The sequence below is a fragment of the Pipistrellus kuhlii genome, unplaced genomic scaffold (assembly GCF_014108245.1).
Source record: "Pipistrellus kuhlii isolate mPipKuh1 unplaced genomic scaffold, mPipKuh1.p scaffold_m20_p_80, whole genome shotgun sequence".
NCBI lineage: Eukaryota > Metazoa > Chordata > Mammalia > Chiroptera > Vespertilionidae > Pipistrellus > Pipistrellus kuhlii.
The window spans coordinates 722,725-743,010 of NW_023425585.1; the positions used below are offsets into that span (position 1 = coordinate 722,725).

Sequence of the window (20,286 nt, forward strand, 5' to 3'; positions counted from 1 at the left end):
CTCGGGGCGCACACTAAGACAGCGGGTCTCGGGGCGCACACTAAGACAGCAGGGCTCGGGGCGCACACCAAGGCGGTCGGGCTCGGGGCACACACTGAGACAGCGGGTCTCGGGGAGCACACCAAGACAGCGGGTCTCGGGGCGCACACTAAGACAGCCAGGCTCGGGGCGCACACCAAGACAGCGGGTCTCGGGGCGCACACTAAGAAAGCCGGGCTCGGGGCGCACACTAGGACAGCAGGTCTCGGGGCGCACACTAAGGTGGCTGGGCTTGGGGCGCACACTAAGGCGGCCGGGCACACTACGGGAGTCCAGACAAGTCGGTCACTAGTAACTGAACCACGGAGCAGTCACTGCCGCAGGGTCACCCAGCGCCCCGCTGAGATCTGAGCCACACCGGGGCTCAGTGGCCTGCACAGCTCCAGTGGGAAAGACACACAAGAACATTCCTTAGGGAAAAATAAATAAATAGCAACTTCATTTAGGAATAAAACACAAAAGTCATACTCTGCACAATACTACTTTTTGTATAATCAGTGCTTTATAAAGGGTTCCTAAGTTTAAATCCTTAAAGACAATCTAAAGTGACAGGAAGCCCGTGACCCCGTGTCCCCGATCGCAGTGCAGTTGTCCTTCCTCTCCATCCCACCTGGGCAGCCTCCCCTTCCTTCACTCTCCTGACCTCCAAACCAGACCAGTGGGCGCGGCTCTGGCTCCGCCAGGGCAGGAGGGGCAGGGAAGAGCAGCAGCAGGACAGAAGGGCCCGTCACCCACCCTGTGCCTGCTGCACTGAACATGGAGTCTTTTCTTTCTGACACTTCAGCTTTCCGCCAGCAGGGAGCACACTCTGAGGAGCTAGCAGTGCTCACGAGACAGCAGAGGTGGGCTCGCCCGGGTCCAATGCAGATGGAATGAGGCAGGCACTCGAGGCAGAACTTCCCCTCTGATCCAACCATTAAATTAAGAGATTTCAATGGAACCCAGTCTGGACTCACTTGTTCTGAGCCTCCCAGGAATGTTTCTCATTCACCTTCTATCATACAGGCCAACTCTCAGACGGCCGATATCTAAACGTGACAGGTGTGATGTGTAGGGAATGGGCTGGTGTGGATGGGATCAGCTCACAGGAATCACAGGAAAAGGACCAACCGGGTTTTCTCTCTCTCCCACTTGCACTCACGTGAGCACATGCCAGACGTCGGGTTGTGCAACATCAAGCCTCAGCTTTCCAGCCTAAAAGCCGTATGAAAAGCCTGCAGCCAGGCTCCCTGCAGGCTCCTTAAAGGAACATCCCAGCTATAGGACTTCTGGGCTGATGGTAACTCAGTGTGGACAGGAGGTAACGTCACGGAGCTCCCAGCGCCCAAGGACATGGACGGCTCCGGAGTGCTGTGCAGGAGGCACCACCGCTCCAGCGGCGTCCCTGCTCCCTGGGCCCGCGTCACCGCCTCACGGTCACATGCAATAATGAGTGTCGAGGCTGCACACAGCAGGGTCCCGCCTGGGATGGGGAGAGGAACGTCCTGCGCGGGGCCCGGGTCTACAGTGCAGTCAGTGTTGAGCAACAGCCCCCGTGAGCAGGTGAAACAAATGTACAACGTGTCCCCTCCCAACGGGCAGGGTGCTCCTGCTTTTGGGAGGAATATGACCACCAGGGAGTGGAAGAGGAGACACAGGCATCTCCCAAGGTTGCTGACTAAAGCAAGGTCTGGTACAGGTACCCCCTCTTGTAGGCACTCAGCGGGTAGAACGTGGCCACGACAAACTTCCCGTCGAACCTCCTTCCCGTCAGCAGCTTCTGAGCAGCTTTGGAGTCCCCAGCATTCGCGTACTCGACAAAGACCTATGGAGACAGAACACACGGCCTCGTTCCCATAGGGTCTCGGGGCACTGCTACCGAGGGCCCACATGGCCACCAGATTCTGTTGGTCCGTGGACCACAATTTTGAGCAGCAAGTTTTAGGATGCTCCCTTAGAACTCAGTCAATTCAGAAAATCCAACAAAGACCAGTTGGACATACAGCCCAGTCCGCAGAACAGTGCTGGGCAGTGGGGGCAGCCAAGACAGGCAGCCGGGCGCTTCTCAGCACGCCCGCGGCAGCCACTTCCAGGGGAAATACGCAGATGGGTGGGCGCTATAATAGAACGTAGGAAGGTCACTTCCTTTCCCAGAGCATCTGAACCCCTCAGCCTGGTGGATACAGCAGGACAGCTCACCAGTGCTGTCTGATCTAAAGCAACGTCCCAGGGAGAAGAAACAACCTGAAATAGCGACTAGGACCAGCCCTATCACGAGCACCAAAGCGGCACAGACTTTCCACAAACAACAGAAGAAGGAAATCAGCTTCTAGGTTCTCAACGTTCACCTGCACCTTTTCCTGAAATCAGAAGTTCAGGGGCAGCCACTTCCCCTCTCAGGAGTCTTCTCTCCCGGACGGAGCAGTCACTCCGCAGGGCGGAGCCGCTTCCAGGCCTCCAGGCACGGAAAGAGGCGGCGGCTCCACCCGGTGCTGCTCTGCCCAGGAGGCCGGCTCGGGCTGGGAAGCGAGCTGTGAGCGATTTCCTCGTGCAAACAGCACAGGCCCTTCCGCACACCTGCACACACAGCCTGCCCCGGGCTGCAGCCTGCACGGCGGGGCTGTGAGCACTGCAGGCCCCCGTGCTAGCGTAAGTGTTCGGCACCTGGACACACTTGCGCACAGGAAAGGTCAGTTCCAGTCCAGTGGAGAGTGAGGCACCTGAGCAGGCGCTGAGCTCGCACCAGCCTGCGGGCCGGGAAGCTGCTCTGGGTGATGAGTGAACTGAGAGAATGTGAAGGCCGAGGACATCACTGTCCACCTCTGTGGCCTTTATAGACTCTGTCCCACAACCCTCCCACCCCCCGCCTCCTTCCCGCCTCCTTCCCCATGTGTCCATGCTGCTCCATGTGCAGGGGTGTGGACTGGAATAACTGGGAATACCGCAGGAACTGGCCGGTGGGCATACATCACCTTCAAAGTGACTGTCCAGAGGAAAGGAGAGGTGGCCTGAGAGTCAGTAGGAATAAGAAATCAAGATAAAGTTGGGCCAGTGTAGCTCAGTGGTAGAGCATCGACCTATGAACCAGGGGTCACAGTTCAATCCCTTGTCAGGGCCCATGCCCGGGTTGCAGGCTTAATCCCCAGCAGGGGGCCAGCAGGAGGCAACCAATCGATGATTCTCTCACAGTGACGTTTCTCTCTCTCTTCATCTCTCTGAAATCAATAAAAATGTATTTTAGAAAAAGAAAAAAATCAGGATGGAGCCCTGGTCAGGTGGCTCAGTTCGTTGGAGCATTACTTCATACAACAAAGGTTACGGTCTGATCTCCGGTCAGGGTGCGTTCAGGAGGCAGCCGATCAATGTTTCATCTCACATCACTGTTTCCTCTCTCTCTCTCCTTTCTGCCTCCCTTTCACTCTCTAAAAATCAGTAAAAACATATCCTCAGAGGAGGATTTTTTTTTAATTAAAAAATAAACAAGGATGGAGGTGAAGGACCGCGGCCCTGCCATGCAAGGTGTCTGGTGACTGCGTGCTGGCACCGTGTCACACGAAGGAACTCTGTTCATAAAAACCTGAAGAGGGTGTAGGATGGAGGACTCAACACTCTGGCTTGGAACACTTGTTTGAGTCCTTGGCCCAACTCTGGCACAGCCTTCCCCTGGCATGGGAGCGATGGCAGAAGTAAATGGGTGGACAGTTCACATCATTACAACCTCAAAGGGCTCCCAAGTCCAGGGCCAGGTGGCTCCGAGTACTATGGTGGCAGTGGCTGAGGTGCTGCCTGGCCTGTCCTGGCGCAGGGTGTGTGGTCCCCAGCACCTGTCAGTCTGTCTGTCTGGGGGCAGGCTCCTCTGTGCTGAAGCAGGTCAGGGGATGAGTGACCTGATAACAAACATTCTCAAAAAACCGAAAGGAGTGAGACCTGGGATTCCAGGCTAACGAGTGACTGTCACTCCTCCCACGGGAATTCCAGGAAGCGTCTCAACACAGGTGTCCTCTCACGGGAGACTTCCTCTTTCCTATCTCCTTGATGCTGGACACCCTCCGGAAACGCTCCTCCTGCCTCCCTGGTCAGCTTCCTGTCCTCCTGACCAGGGGCTAATGTGGAGGCAGACCACACTGTCCTCAACTCAAACTTCAGCCCTCCCTCCTCAGCCTGCCAACCCACACCTCTGAGATCACACCTGCTCTCCCCACTCCCACTCTGAGGCCGCGCTGACCCTCACACGTGCCAGCGCCCTCACCGGAACTCGTTCCCAGTCTGACTGCTTCCACACCCAGCGGAAGACAGCCCAGTGTCCAAAACAGCCCCGTGCACTAGACGCCCCCAACAGGAACTACCCAGAGCATGCTTCAAAGGTGTCAAGGCTGGGAAACTGAGATGCTAAAACAATATTCTGTTTTCCAGAAGATAAAAATACTATAGACAGAAGGAAGAATTCTCCTATCTTCTTTGCCATATAATTTAATTTAAAACCACAGTTTCTAAACAAAACTCTGTGATCCTAGGTTTAGCCCATATATTTTATAGATAAAATAACTAAGAATTGCCACAAAGTCACACTGAGACTGGAACTCGGATGGTAATCCTGTTATAATCAGAACATAACTTAAATGGTTTTCTAACTCTACTTAATGAGAAAAAAATCGGGACAAAATATTTTTGTGCTGAACCTGACCCAGAGTTGCACCTGCTTCTGTTGGTGTCACCGTTTACAATGGCTCAAAAGCAGATTACTACTTTTTAAAAAACAAATACTGACTGGGAAATGTATGCATATTATAGAACTTTTGGAAAAAGTACAAGAAAATAAAGCCTCCATAATGAAAACTTCGTAACCTCTAGCAACGTTTTTGTCTGCATTTTCTACGGAACAAAACACATGGAGCGAATTCCAGTCGTCTCTCTCTGACAGTGAGGGGGCCGCTCACCTGTCCCCGGCCTGGGCTCTCCTTGGGAACCAGCAGCGACACCACCGGCCCGTACTTCTGGCACTCCTCCCGCACGTCCTCCACCGCATCTGTGTCCAAACACAGCCCGCCATGCGATTAACAAGACCCATTACTCAAAAAACGTAATCATCATAACTCAGGAATCCATATTTAAGTAATAAGACCACTTTCTATAGTTTTGAAAATTAAGCTTAAGTATATAAATTCAATACATTTAAAAGTTTTCTTTTTATATTTTAACACTTTGAATAGCTAATACATCCGAATGATTCAAAATCCAGAATCTGGAAATAGCAGTCCTCCTCCTCTTTTCCAGTTTCCATTCCGGCCCCTCCCTGAAGTCAACAAGCATGACCATCTCTTCCATAAACACAAGCTCAGACAAGCAAATATGATCATGTCTTTAAGAGAAAAAGTCCAGTCCTGCTTTTTCTTAACACTGAATCTTTAAGATCTTTCAAAATCATTTGAAATCTCTTGTTTGTTTTTGTGACTGTGTGATATTTCACCTCCAGAATGAAATATTAAGTCTCTAATATTAAGTCTCTAATATGCCTCCTACTGCTCAAAAGCAGATTACTATCTACATTCAAACAACATTCAAACAATCTATAATAGACAAGCTGGCACAGGTCTCATTTAATTTGTGTATTTCTAAGTTGCCTTCCTAGAAATGGAACTGTTAGGTCACGTGGTTGGAATTGATTGATTCTGTTAGCATCACATTTCAAAGTTTCCTGACATGAGCATTCTGCAGTGGCCTCCGTACCTACCCCACAGAGGGTCATCAAATGCATGCCCACTGCGGATAGGATGGGTCACAGATATCACAGTGTGGTTTTAATGAGCATTTCAGTAAACAAGAATAAACCTATGGGTGCGATGCCCTGGCACACCCTTTCCTGGAGACTGTCTGTCTGTGTCCTTCGCCCACCGTCTCCTGGGTGGGTTCACGGGGCTGTGTCTGAGAAGACCTGTGTCTATGTTTTCTTAGACTGTACCCGTCTTAATCTTTCTCATGGTGTTTGTCAGGGTAAAATTGTTGCATTACCATTTTACTATTTCTGGGTTTTGTAATCAACTTGTAAGAGGCCTTTTCTGCTCCAGGAATATTATTTTAAAAAATCTCCCGTAACTTTTACGTTAATTTTTTGCTTTTATTCCCACCTGTCTTCCTTCCCTCCCTCCTTTTCCTTCTAGCCCTGTTCTATTCCTTCCTTTACTTTGTCTTACATTTTGTTTTGCTTTTTAATATTTTAGTCTTCACTTGATTGAGAATTTATTTTGGTCTAAAGAGGAAGATTTGAATCTCACTTCCTTAACCAACCCCACCAAGATGACAATACTATTCCCACACACGGTAACCAAGCCAACTCACCTAAAATTAATTGAATGTAATCTAACGATGACCTTCCAATCAAAACAAAGGCGTTCTCGAGAGACTCTTAAACACTAAGACTCAGTATCTACATTCTAACACACTTCAGAACCAGTGCACCCTAAGGGCCTGCCAAAAGCAAAGCTTTCAGATGAGGAGGCTACAGGGACTAACAATCATCACAGGTTCAAATAAATTATCTTTGTTTCACTCTCAGGTAACTAAGCAAAGCCCAGGGTTGTCAAATAATTTACTTTCCAGGAAACAGGTGGTAACTCAGCCCTGCCTGCAATGGCCTGACTGTCCACAAAGAAAACGACATTTTGAGGCTGGCTCTGGTCAGCCCCCTCACCACTGTGCTCCAGAATGCTTGTTGGGAAGCGTCAGTCTGAGGCCTCCTCCCTGACATCTGTAATGGCTTCGGACCTGACCCACAGCTCTGTGCAAGCTTATGTTCCACGGCTGCGACCTCAGGGATAAAATTCAAGTCCTTCAACACAGCAAACTGACTGCTCCCCAACTAATATCCTTCGATGCAGCCACACCAAACAGCTGGCCACTCTCTGAACACGCCACACCTGCCCTGAGCCAGGTCTCTGGCTGCTTCTCATCCCCAGACTCCGCCAACTTCTGACGGGCTCAGGTGCAGCTCTGCCGAGACGCCCACAGTCACTCATGCTCCGCCCTCTGAATGTCACCTGCCTTCAGATTCACCAAAACTAACTCCAGTTCCCAATACCTGTACTATCTATCACATTTGGGAAGAGGGCTTTGCTACATGAACTCTGGGGGGTGGGGGGGGGAAGGGACACAACATACTCTGTAACAGGAATCAGAAAGCGATAGCATTTTAAACACAGAATTCAATATCCTCACTGTGCAGACAAGAAAGTTGAGAATCCTGGGGAGTGTCCCTGGCAGACCCTTAAGGAAGGTGTGAGCACCCAGTGGAGGTGGCACTGACCTTCGTACCCCTCCTCGCTCTCGAGGTAGTCACCGTCCAGCACATTGAGCAGCCTCAGCACCGGGGTGGGGAGCATCACCAGGTCTTCGATGTGTGGGGCTGTCGGGGTTAAGACATTGTCAGATGTCAGCTCCCTAGATAAATCGATGAACACCAGGCAGGGGAGATTGGAAATATGCATTAGCCAAACAACCCCGGAAGGAACAAAGCCACGCACAACTCACCAAACGGAATGCTGAAGAAGGGGCTGCACAGAGCCACGTGGGCAGGAGCCCTCTGGCGCGGGTCCTCGTGCAGCATGCTGAAACAGAGCACGTCCGTCTCCTGAAACGCTAACACTGAAGACCACCACACCAGTGCACCACAGCACCGATCCCCTGAGTGTGACTACTGAATCCTTCCTCTGTGAAAACGGAGATGCTACTTATAAACAAACTAGTGACCATTATAAACAAAATTTGTGCACATTAAAAGGGAATTAGAGGAAATAATTTAATATTGCTATTTGCCCTTTATCTATAATAGAAGTGTCAGAGATGAAAGAAAATTAGTAAAATGTGTATGAAAACCTTCCTCCTGTTAAGAGTCTGGGGTACACCATGGGACCCAGAGTCAAGTCCCTGCCCACCCACATGCACCTCAAAATCCCGTGAGATCCTGACCCCCTTTGGGCTAGATCCAGACCCAGCCAGTCCCACCCTTGTCAAGCCCTGCGCCAGGATGGGGGACGTGGCGGGAAGTCCCCCAGCCCAGACCCGGGCAGGGAGAGTGCCTTGAGATCCTCCATCAAGCCCCGCCAGGTGGGTACGTACACGGCCAAGGACCCCTATCAAGCCCAGGCAGGCAGGGGTGTGCAGCCCAGGTCCCCTGGCCCAGCGCTGGGGTGGGAGGAGCAGCCTGAAGTCCCCTGTCAAGCCCTGCTGGGTGGGGGCATGGCCTGAGGTCCCCTATCAAGCCCACGGGGGCCAGGAGGAGCACAGCCCCAGGTCCCTGCTGATTGCTCATTAAGGCTTCTTATGGGAACTTGGACTAGCTGTGGGCGCAGCCATCTTTGTGATGGTCAATTAGCATATTCCCTCTTTATTAGATAGGATGGTTGAATAAATTGTGATACAAACTTAAGGCACAATATGTTTCAATTTAAAATGTTTTTGTTTAGGTTAACAAATACACAAAGAAAGTGATCCATACTTCATAATGTTAAGTGAAAGAAAAGCTAAACAGACTGAATAATACAAATTAAAAAGGATAGTGGTGGGGTGGTCTTTCAATGTTGTCAAAAATTGAGCGACTTGATAGCAATGACAACAATATGGAGCAACCAACAAAACTAGGTGACCTTAATAAACACCAAAATACAGAGGCAAAGGGCAAAACTTCCCATGGTGAGACTCCCACCGCCAGCACCTTTGTGGAAGGCTGCACAGAAAAGCACCAGCTGACCTGGCGAACCAGAGAAAAGACTAACCAACGGAGCCAGCGAGTCCCAGAGACAGTGTCAGGGCAGAGGACAGGACGCAGTGGCCATGTGACCTGCTGGTGCAGATACAACGGCTACTGCAATGGGGGAAGGACGGGAAAGCCCAGCACACAGAGCGCTTTCAGCAACTGCTCCGAGAATAATGGCTGTCCTGTGTCCAGGCTGTTTCAGGGTTCCATTAGTACACAAAGCAAACGAGTGGTTAAGAAACATTCTAATTCTGCATCCCCTCTGTGCTTGGAGCCAGCACTGGTGACCCAGAAGAAAGGAGACAGAGATGTAAAACGAAGACATCACTGGTTGTCCTGCGTTTGAACGTAACCATCAGTATGACCTCTGTCCCCTTAGAAGGCCTAGACACAACACCACCCAGTACCAATGAGTATACCTACTACCCAGACTGTGATTTTAAAACACCACTCCCTCCTAAAGGAAACCATGCTTCCTGGAGAAGTGGCTGCTTCCAGGTCTGGGAAGGGCATGTAAGAGGTGACTGGGAACAGCCTGTCACAGCAAGGAAGTTGTCAGAACATAACGAGGTTCACCAGAGCCCACCTACAGAGGCTCCCGTCCCTCAGTCAGGACACAGCTCCAATGAAGAGAAGACTGCAAACACACATCAGCTGTATTTGAACCCACTCGTCAATAATGATACTTTTAAGTTCCAAAAAAGGCATGATCCCTTTGGAGGCCAACAGGGCATTGCCACATTATGAAAACGAGAGAGAGAATCAAGCATTTCCCTGTTGTTTGGTTAGCCCTGGGAAGGACAGATGACAGATGAGAACACCCCTAACAAAGATCTGGACAATGAGAACTGACGGGTGATCAGGCGCCTCCCTATAACTCCACCATGCCAACTACAGTCACGCCAAAAATTACTTTTCAATTCTAACCCTCTAGATACAACCACCAGCTTACAGGAAATAAGCAGAGAACTTGCTAAACCACACCACATAACACAACCTGCAAGTTCAGACTGTGGGCAACTGCGCTGAGCCAACAGCCCAAGCTGTTAAACAGAAACACGGGTGGGGGTAGGAGACAGAAACAGACTTTTTAGCCGAAACCGGTTTGGCTTAATGGAGAGAGCGTCGGCTTGGGGACTGAAGGGTCCCGGGTTCGATTCTGGTCAAGGGCATGTACCTTGGTTGCGGGCATATCCCCAGTGGGGGGTGTGCAAGAGGCAGCTGATCGATGACTCTCTCTCATTGATGTTTCTAACTCTGTATCTCTCTCCCTTCCTCTCTATACAAAATCAATAAAATATATTAAAAAAAACAACAGACTTTTTAGATTCAGACAGATTTTAAAGGGACTGCTTCTTAGAACTCTAAACTACAGTGTGTAAGGATGCACACTTTATTAATGGCAATGAAACGAGGACGTAATCAGCATGAAGAAAGGGCAGTGGTTACTTTGGGGAAGAGGAAGAGGCTTGAATGGAGACTTGGGACTTGCGAGCGACCTCGAAGCTGTTTCTTGACCTAAATGGTGGACAAAGCGCTTAGGGATCCACTGAGCTGCACATTTGTTCTCCATGTCTGTGTAATTCCATAGAGAAGTTCAAATAACCATGCCTGGACACTTAACTAAGTACACAAGAAAACACTGAGAAGAAATGCACCAACTGCTAACACTAGAGAGGGTATACAATTTTATTTTCCTCATCACAATTTTTTGTAGCTTCCAAATTTAGTATTAGTTGTATAATTAAAAAAATCTCAGTCAATACTAGAACTTAGATGATCTGACTTACAAGCAAGAATCCTATCTAATAAAGAGGGAATATGCAAATTGACCATCACTCCGTCACAAGTCCACAGCCACAAGATGGCGGTGCCTAGTCCACTCAGCCCCACTAGAATCCCCCAGTCCTTTCAGCCCCGTCTGGAAAGTGTGTGTGTGTGGGGGGGGGGGGGGGGGGGGGGGGGGAGCAGCAGCAGCAGGCGCACAGTGCAGCCGGACCCACACTCAGCCCCCAGCCACCCAAGGCCAGCCTGGGGTGCAGGCAAGCCTCAGATGGCGGCTGCCCAGCAGCCTAGTCACCCAAGGCTCAGGTAACCAGGGCCAGCCAAGGCTTGCGCTGCCAGCAGTGGCAGCAGCAGAAGTGTGATGGGGAGTCACCTTCTTCTGATCACCAGGTCACCGCCTGCCCCTGAGGGCTCCTGGATTATGAGGGGAAAAGCTGGGCTGAGGGACCCCTCCTCCAATACATGAATTTTCATGCAATGGGCCTTTAGTCCTATCCTATGTAATAAAAGCTTAGGTGGCGTCATGCCCTCATAAAATGACCACCACAAGATGGCCAGCAGGGGAGGGCAGTTATGGGAGATCAGGCCAGCAGGAGAGGGCAGTTGGGGTCCATCAGGGCAGCAGGGGAGAAAAGATGGGGGGAATCAGGCTGGCAGGGGAGCAGTTAGGGGGCAATCAGGCAGGCAAGCAGGCTAGCAGTTAAAAGCCAGCAGTCCCAGATTGTGAGAGGTATGTCTGACTGCCCCCAAGGGGTCCCAGATTGGAGAGGATTCAGCCTGGGCTGAGGGATTACCTCCCCACCCCTGTTCCATGAATTTTGTGCACCAGGTCTCTAGTCCCTTATGTAATTTTTCCCATTTAAAAAAAATAATAGTTGATGTACAATATTATATCAGTTTCAGCTGTATAGAATCCATTATACTATAATCTTACACTGCTTCTTTATATATATGTGTGTGTATATATATATGTATATATATATATTTTTTTATTGATTTCAGAGATAAACGTTAATGATGAGAATCAGAGATTGGCTTCTTCCTGCACTCTCCTTACTGGGGATCGAACCGGCAACTCAGGCATGTGCCCTTGACTGGAATCGAACCTGAGACCCTTCAGTCTGCAGGCCAACACTCTATCCACTGAGCCAAACCAGCTAGGGCATTACACTGCTTCCTTTCAAGGTAAAATGCAACATGTGATGTCGGACATCAGATACTAATCTACTAACTGCTATCTAAGCTTAATTTGTCTCACCAGAAAAGCTGGTACATGGATTATAACACCCATTTCTGGTCTGATCCAGCATGACAGGTATGAAAGAAGTTACCACTGGGGGAAAATAGCTGAAGGGCAGACCTCAAGTTCCTATGTATTTATAATTATTACAAAAATAAAAACAAACAAACAAAACCCACAAACACCTAATTGGAAGATTTACAGGATCAATATTCCAAACAATAATACGATGACTTGATCAGGAGACCCACCCTTTTGCAGCATACTGTTTTATTCATTTCTGGACCATAAATGCTAGAACTGTGAAAATCAACTATTTGATTATACACATTATTTCTTATTTTAATATATCTATTATGACTGGATCTACTCAGGAATCAAAAATTGTTCTGTTCCACAGTTTTCAGTGGTAATGTTTAAAGTGTAATACATAATGACCTCACCTGAACCCTCTTTTTGGTAGTCCAAAACAAACTTAGTCATCAAGTTTATAAAGACTCTCTTTAAGTACACAGAACAGCCAGGGCTATGAGAGGCCAAAGGCACATGGCCCATCACCGTTTCTCTGCAGGAAGGCCTGCTCCCTAGGACTCCTCAGGAACAAAAGAATGTCCCTCTAAAAATAAATTTAGTAAAAGACTTGATCACTTAAGTTTCTCATTAGAAGCTGGCCTGCATAGAAGGTTTCAAGTAGGTTTTATTTCTACATTGTGGAGAGCGACTACAGCGTTTGGACAGGTTCAGGCCTCAGACTAATGAGAGGGCACGGTCCTCTCGTGGCAAAGCCACGTGCAAGTCCCAACTTGGAAGGTGAAGCCTTCCCAGCACAATTATAGCCAAAAGCTATGGCTGTAAACTTGACCTTATGTTCCGAACCTGTGGTCCCAGGTGGCTGAGTGATGTAGGCTGCAGGAGGTTCAGCAAGGAAACAAAGCTTGATTAGGTGCATGTAATTGAGTAGATCCCAAATCTGTGAGAACATTGTAAACATCTTGACCAAGCCCATACTTTACCTCATGGAATCCTACCTAATAGAGGAAATATGATAATTAACCATTACTCCATCACAAAGATGGCTGCACCCACAGCTGCGGCCAAGTTCCCATAAGAAGCCTTAATGAGCAACCAGCACAACCTGAGACTATGCCCTCCCCCACCCAGCAGGGCTCGACAGAGGACCTCAAGGTGTGCTTCCTGTCCTGGTGCTGGGCTAGGGGACCTCAGGCTGCTCCCTCTTCCCCAGCGCCAGGCTGGTGGACCTCAGGCCATATCCCCCAACAGGTAGGGCTTATCAGGGGACTTCAGGCTGCTCCTCCCACCCCAGCACCAGGCCTGGGGACCTGAGGCTGCACCCCAGTGCCTGGCTGGGTTTGACAGGGGACTTGCAGACCATGACCCCCACCCAGTGGGGCTTGATGGGGGACCTCCAGGTGCACCCCAGTGCTGGGTTGAGGGAACTCGGGCCATGCCCCCACCCAGCGGGGCTTGACAGGAGACCTGAGGCTGTGCCCCGCTCCTGGTGCTGGGCCAGGAAACCTGAGGCTGCACCTCCCCTCCCCTCATCTGGCTGGGCTTGACAGGGATCTCAGGCCCTGTTCCCCACCTGGCAGGGCTTGATGGAGGACCTCAAGGCACGCCCCCACCCGAGTCTCGGCTGGGGGACCTCAGGCTATGCCCCCTGCCCATCAGGGCTTGACAAGGGTGGGAATGGCCGGGTCTGGATATAGCCCAATGGTGGGGATGGCTGGGTGGGTCTGGATCTCACACAATTTTAAGGTGCATGTGGGTGGGCAGGGACTTGATTCTGGGTCCCATGGTGAGGCCCAGACTCTGACAGGAAGAAGGTTTTCATATACATTTTACTAATTTTCTTTCATCTCTGGCACTCCTATTATAGACAAAGGGCAAATAGCAATATTAAATTATTTTATCTAATTAATCCCCTTTTAATGTGCACAAATTTTGTTCACCGGGTCACTAGTCTGACTATAAAATAAAGACTCGGCTTGCAGGCTGTGGCACTGTCTCTCCACTGGAGAGCAGCATCCCACCTAGCCCCAGCTTTATTCTCTTGTCTGTCTTCTTTAATCTGCTCCCTCTCAGGTTCACCCCTGGCCATGCTGAGCATGGCACACTACATAATCAAACAAACCAGAAATAATAACTGAATTTCTTCACTGAATAGCAAAGTTGAAGTAAAAGTGACACACCTTTTGATAAGGTCTCTCAGGTGATAGGCTGGGATTGCAGCATTCACCACCGCTTTCCTGGCAAATATGTGATCGACGATGGCGGAACTGTTTGCCTAAAAGGAGGGAGAAGAGTCTTCCTTTGGTTATTTAATCCAGTCAGCATTTCCTAACGTACCAGGCACTAGCTGCTAAGTCAAACGCAACAGAAACCCCCTCTTCCTCGAGACTCCCGATCTTAAGAGATTTGTACAGAATTATTTGTGTCCTAGCCTCAGCACCTGGCCTACTACCAGCACCAACTGATGGGAGGGTAAGCGAAGAAACACCAAAGTAACCACATAGAATGCAGCACAACGCAAAGTGAGAAAATGCAGGGGGGCTGGGTGAGCCTGTGTCTCAGTGATGAGTCTGCAGTTGGTTTCAGATAGAAATAAAATAAACTATCCAGAAGAATAAGGCACGATTTAAAAACTGCATTTGTTATATTATTCACATTCTACATCCTTGTGAGGCATACTATTTCTCTGAGTACCATGGAAGTACCGTATATACATGAGTAAAATGACCTGACAGTATCATGTTCACAAAGTTTCTAAATGTCCCATAGGCATACACATGTTAAGAACTAGGCATTTCTTTTTTAACCCCAATACTCTAATTAGACATATGCCTGGTCTATGGGGATCAGGTCAAAACCGACTCTCCAACATCCGCCGAAAAGTCCCGGTTTGCTAGAGGGTGCAGGCCAGCTCAGGGACTCCACTGGTGCCCAATAGGGGCTGGGGAGGGACCACAGGAGGGCTCCAGGGCGTGTCCAGCCCGTCTTGCCCAGTCCCAATCAGCCAGACCCTAGCAGAAAGCTAACCTATGGGACAGTGTCTGTCCCTTGGTGGTCAGTGGGCATCATAGCAACTGGTCGAATGATCAGACACTTAGCATATTAGGCTTTTATTATATAGGACTAGAGGCCCAGTGCACAAAGTTTGTTTACTGGGGGGAAGGGGAGTACCCCTCAGCCTGGCCTGCACCCCCCCAGTCCAGGAGCCCTCGGGGATGTCCGACTGATGGCTTAGTTGGATATCCTTAGCGCTGCTGTGGAGGTGGGAGAGGCTCCCACCACTACCTTTTGGATCCCCGTGTTGGAGTGCACTGACCACCAGGGGGCAGCTCCTGCATTAAGCGACTGGTCATTCCGCCATTCGGTCTATTTGCATATTAACCTTTTATTATACAGAATTATCCTTGTTTTACAAGAAGTAAACCATGGTCTCATGAACCTAAATAACTAGCTTAGTAAGAGCTAGAGGCAAGATCTGAACCTCATCATACCACTCCAGAGCCTATGCTCACACTCACTTGGCAATTTTGCCTTCAGAGAAAGTGATGAAATATGTAATGATGTTTTTATCCAGGAAGTGAATACTGAGGATTCCATTAAGTACACATAATGCCTCCAAATTTCACCACAAAATTCCCGACTGTGGCCCAGTCTGATTGGTTCTGGCCCAAGTAGAACCAGACAGTGGAAGCCCTGGGAGGACTGATCTGCACTGACACCAGGGAAGGTATCTGGCCTCCCAGCTGCAGGGAGCACCGATGACAGAGAGTGATACTGGCTTTAATCGCCTGCAGCATGTTTTTGGCCAAAAGTAAGCAGTTAGTAACTGACTAGATGATTAAAACATTCCTTCCAGGAGCTGCTACTCCCAAAGGCCCAACACCCACACACCCGGTATCAGATGTTTACATCAAAATTCTCATACATTGTACTATTTTCCAAACCTCTAGCCTGAAGGATGCTAACATCATCACAACATTAAAGCCCCAGAATGTGTTTAAAGCCATACTGAGGTTAATTCTTGTGAACACACAGAAAACTCACTCCTGTGTCACAGGCTTGCAACTCAGTCCCTGTCCCCACAGTAACAATGCTGTAAGCAGCAGTCACATTGCCAGGAAAGTGCACACATGGCGGACGAGCAGGAAGGTGTGTAGGACAGTGGACAAAGCCTGAGGGGGGAGGACAGTCATATGATCCAGAGCCAGAGGTTTCCACATCTGAGTCTCTGGTTCATTTGAACAGAGTGGCCAACATCTCTCTGACATCCTCACAGCAATATCAGAATTCAATGAGGCTGTGCATTAAAATGTTTCACCTGCATTAGCTGTAAGCACAATGTAAAGAATAGCATTTAACTGGTAACATACTGCTGTATACTGCAGAATAACTAAATTACTAAACAAAAGAAATCTCTTTGCTTCTTCAGGAAAAGGCCGTTGTCCCAGCGCTGACCACGCCAGGCCTGAGCCCAGGCAGTGAGCACAATGCTGAGCAGCGCCTGCAGCTGTGGGAGGAGCCGCAGCTGTCAGGAGCCACAGTGCAGAGTGAGGGATAGAGAGTGTGAGGCAGAGTCCTCACCAAGAATCACTGTAAGCCTCGGAGTCTGAAACTGCGACAAGGGACCCCCAGCAAAGCACTGGTGTGGTTACCTTCCACTCCTGAGACCTGATGGTGTGTTTCAGTTTCACGCCTGAGAACATTTCCAGTAAAATGATGCCGAGGCTCCACAGGTCAACGGCTGAGGTGCACTCTGTGTCGCTCTGCAGGCCAGCCTGGGCCATGCAATTCTGAAGTTCTGCTTCTGGAGCCCGATACCCGTCTGTCTGAATATACTTCACATCCTGAAGATGAGTAAACATCACAACCTGTAAAAAGCTGCTCCCTTTCCATCCACCACCAGTACACTGTATCTGCTGGCAACTGAATGCAAAACAATCAGTCCTTGGCTGCCCTCATTCTCCCGTGCACAGGTGGCCAGCTGCATGATTTCCAGACAGCTGCTAGTTTCTGCAGCCTCCTGCCCGCCAGCTCCTGCTAATAAACAAGGACACTGTGCAAAGAGCTGACAAACCAAATGAATGGGGGGCTGCCAGAACCCAAACATGTTCTCCCAGGAGCCCCAACACTGCAGACACCAATAATTCAGCAAGTAACCAAATGCTCAAAGAATAAAAAAGCATTTTACAGGTGAATTACTCCTAACACTAGTCTCCCTGACCTGACCCAAACATATGGCCTTTCTTTCATGCTGGCAATGAAAATTTTTTAATTTGCTTTATCCCCAGAAATTTCATCCCTGAAGTTAGAAAGTATCTTTTAAGCCTCTACTAAAACCACCTCTGCTATTTAAAGACATTTAGCTTAGATTCTGATGGGTGTGTGTGTGTGTGGGGGGGGGGGGGGGGGAGGAGAACATATTTCTTACTTGATTGCCTTCTTTGAAGCTAAGTCCAAAGTCAATGAGCTTAAAACATTCGTTCTCTGCACTCCACAGAATGTTACGTGGTTTGAGGTCTGCGTGGACGTAGCCCTCCCGGTGAAGGAAAGCTAGGGCCTCCAGCACGTCGCGGGCACAGTGCTGTATCATCCACATGGAGCAGCCCTGCTGACTGGAGTATAAGAGCAACTCCGAGACGCTGACGTCCAGGAGCTCAAGCAGCAGGCAGCGAGACGGCACGTTTGGAGAGAAATGGATTGTAAAGACTCCATACAAAGTGACTATGAAAAGAGACAAATTGTAATGGTTTATAAATCTGGCAAGGAAGCTTCTACTGTAATAAAATTTTTGGGTAATTGGGTTATAAGACGATACTACTTTCAGCAGCTGATTACTATTCAAAGATATTAAATGTGGCACAATAATTCAAGTTGTATATCACTAAGTACTCAATGAATACTGAAGGTACCAAGCAAAAATGATGGGGGAAAAAAATTTAAGTAAAAATCCAAATATTAAGTACTACTCTTAAGATGAATGTCGCAGTGTGAAAAAACAAATTTTGAATATTGACTCTTGATCCAAAATAGCACTCTATTACCTAAATGTTAAGAGACTTTTAAAGATGGCATTTGCATCTAATCTTTCAGATTCAACAAGTCCTTAGGTTTGTACAAACTGAAAAAAAAAAATTCACTCTTAAAGTCCATGAGCAGGGACAAGACGCAGCCTTTAAAACACACGCACTAATTAATACTAAATTCTTCTCCAAAAAGTAGTATTTAAAAAAGGCCAGCCTTCGAACGAAGCTCACCAGGAAGTAAACATGGATTAGGCAAAGCCCTAACCACTGAGCTCTGTGGGGCAGTGACACCTGGGCCGTTTTCACGGGCCGATCTCAGTGATCGGTTCGGATCTCCCATTTGGTGTCTGAGCCACAGACGTAGAGCACAGCGCACACCTCTCCCACTCGCACAAGACGCCGCGAAACACTGAGTCATTTCTCCCCCGCGGGCTCCATACGGACCGAGGGGCACCTACGGGTGTGGGCGGGGATGCCCCAAGCCCTAGAAGCATTTCCCGTTTTTTCACCGCTGTGCAATGGCGGAAAACTTTCCTGGCAAAGCCGTGGTCGCCGTCCCGGGAAGGGCCTCGGCGCCCCCGCCCAGCGGCCGCAGCGGCGCGGCGCCATTACCGATGTTCCGGTGGCCCTGCAGCTGCTCCAGCGCCGCGCGCTCCTTGCGGAAGCCGTACTCGGCGGCCGAGGCGGCGGCCCCGGAGGCGCCGGGCGGCAGGAACTGCTTGAGCGCGCCGGGGGGCGAGCCCGGGGTGCCGCAGCAGCGCACCCGGTACACCGACGCCGACGACCCGCTGCCCAGGCGGCTCTGCACCTGCCACAGCCGCCCGAAGGCCTCCAGGAACCGTGGCGGCTCGGCGCCCCACGCGCAGCCGGACGCCGCCATCCGCGCGGACTGAGGGCGACACGGAGCTGACGCGCCGCCCGGCACCAGGCCCCGCGGGTCACATCGCCGTCGCCTCCGGCCGCTCGCAGGGAGGGGCCGCCTTGCGCTGCCGGGCTCGGGTCGCCATGAAACCGGAAGCGCGTCCGCCCTCCGGAAGCCGGAAGCGGAGACCAGGTCGAGCCTGCGCCCTCCCGGAAGGAAGCCGGCAGGAAACCGGCGCTTGGGCGGGTCTGGTTCCTAGGATGGAGGGCAGAGGTTCTGAACATAAATTTCTATCTAAGCAGGTCATAGTAGGTCCTCAGGTCCTACGCTGCACCTTCCTTGATAAAGGTCAATCTTTACCTTAAGTGACCCCTCCACGGCCTGGCATCTCGGGTGATCCACCTCTGAGAGGTGAGAGTCATTTTTCTGGGTCCCTGGAAGGCACCACTGCAGGCTCCAGAGCTGGGGACCCATCGTCCGCCGCACCCTTGTTACCCGTCCCACATACTGCCTCCTTGAGCTGTAGATGTTCACTATTCTTACCTGCCCATATGAAAGAAGTATGTGTCTCTTCATTTTGCTTTTCACCCAATCCTTGAAATTTCCCCACTTTGCTTTCTCCTGCCCCATTATTAACCAACAATGGAGGGTTTCATGTAATCCTCCGTACACCTTCTCCTTTCTCTATCTATCTATCTATCTATCTATCTATCTATCTATCTATCTATCATCTATCTATCTATCATCTAAACAAAAGCCTAAGCAACCATTAGTACTCAGCCACTTAAACAACCAGTTGACCAGTCACTATGAGGTGCACTGACCACCAGGAAGAAGATGCTCAACTTAGGAGCTGCCCCTGATGGTCAGTGCACTCCCACAGCCAACCTCCCTCGGCCTCTCCCTCTGGCTGGCCTACACACACACACCCCCCCATAGACCTCAATTGCCAGCCAGGCCAAGGGACCCCACCCATGCACATAAGCTACAAAACTGCCGTTTTGCAGAGCATTTCCTCAATCCCTTGAGATTTTACTTCTGAGCACATCCTCAAAGTTTTGCTCAAACTCTTATAAGACGTTTCTAAAGTCTGGATATTTTTTCCACCACAGATCCCAGGCAGGAGTGCTTATGTAGTGCAAAGTGCAGAGGTCAGGAACCATCTGCTTCTCAGTATCGTCACTCCTCACTGTGTCTGGTTGCCAGTGTGGATGAAAAAGGAGACACATCTAACCTGACAAGCTATGGGAAGGCCTTCCTGGCAGCCTTGCAAACTCAGGAGACCTAAAGTCACCACAAAGGATGGTCTGATGCCAAAACCGGTTTGGCTCAGTGGATAGAGTATCAGTCTTCGGACTGAAGGGTCCCAGTTACGGTTCCGGTCAAGGGCTTTTTCATTGGTTGCGGGCACATCCCTAGTTGGGGGTGTGCAGGAGGCAGCTGGTTGATGTTTCTCTCTCATCGATGTTTCTAGCTCTCTATCCTTCTCCCTTCTTCTCTGTAAAAAATCAATAATTAAAAAAATATATTTTTTTTAAGAAGGATGGTCTGAAATTAAAACTGTAACTAAAAGCAGTGA

At 49.7% G+C, this 20,286-nt stretch overlaps 1 protein-coding gene across 3 annotated transcripts; it reads right to left on the reverse strand.

The window, feature by feature from the left end:
- Positions 1-522: 522 nt before the first annotated feature.
- UHMK1 (U2AF homology motif kinase 1) lies at positions 523-18,868 on the reverse strand. Of its 3 annotated transcripts, none has more exons than XM_036425422.2 (8): positions 18,458-18,868; positions 17,251-17,543; positions 16,475-16,666; positions 14,003-14,097; positions 7,543-7,619; positions 7,319-7,417; positions 4,956-5,044; positions 1,552-1,843 (listed from the first exon to the last, which is right to left on the reverse strand). In XM_036425422.2, exons 1-8 carry the CDS (start codon positions 18,723-18,725, stop codon positions 1,697-1,699), a joined length of 1,260 nt encoding a protein of 419 aa, XP_036281315.1. In that variant the 5' UTR covers positions 18,726-18,868; the 3' UTR covers positions 1,552-1,696. The 3 variants fall into 3 exon arrangements, with proteins under 3 accessions (XP_036281314.1, XP_036281315.1, XP_045432989.1); XM_045577033.1 differs by lacking the exon at positions 1,552-1,843 and adding an exon at positions 3,763-3,879; XM_036425421.2 differs by lacking the exon at positions 4,956-5,044 and having other exon boundaries at positions 523-1,843.
- Between the last annotated feature and the right edge of the window lie 1,418 nt (positions 18,869-20,286).

Coding starts and splice junctions, on each gene's coding strand:
- UHMK1 (XM_036425421.2), bottom strand. CDS start 18,725: ATGGCGGCGTCCGGCTGCGCGTGGGGCGCCGAGCCGCCACGGTTCCTG. Junction 17,544..18,457: donor GCAGGGCCACCGGAACATCG/GTAATGGCGCCG, acceptor CTCTTTTCATAG/TCACTTTGTATGGAGTCTTT. Junction 16,667..17,250: donor GCTTCAAAGAAGGCAATCAA/GTAAGAAATATG, acceptor ACTCATCTTCAG/GATGTGAAGTATATTCAGAC.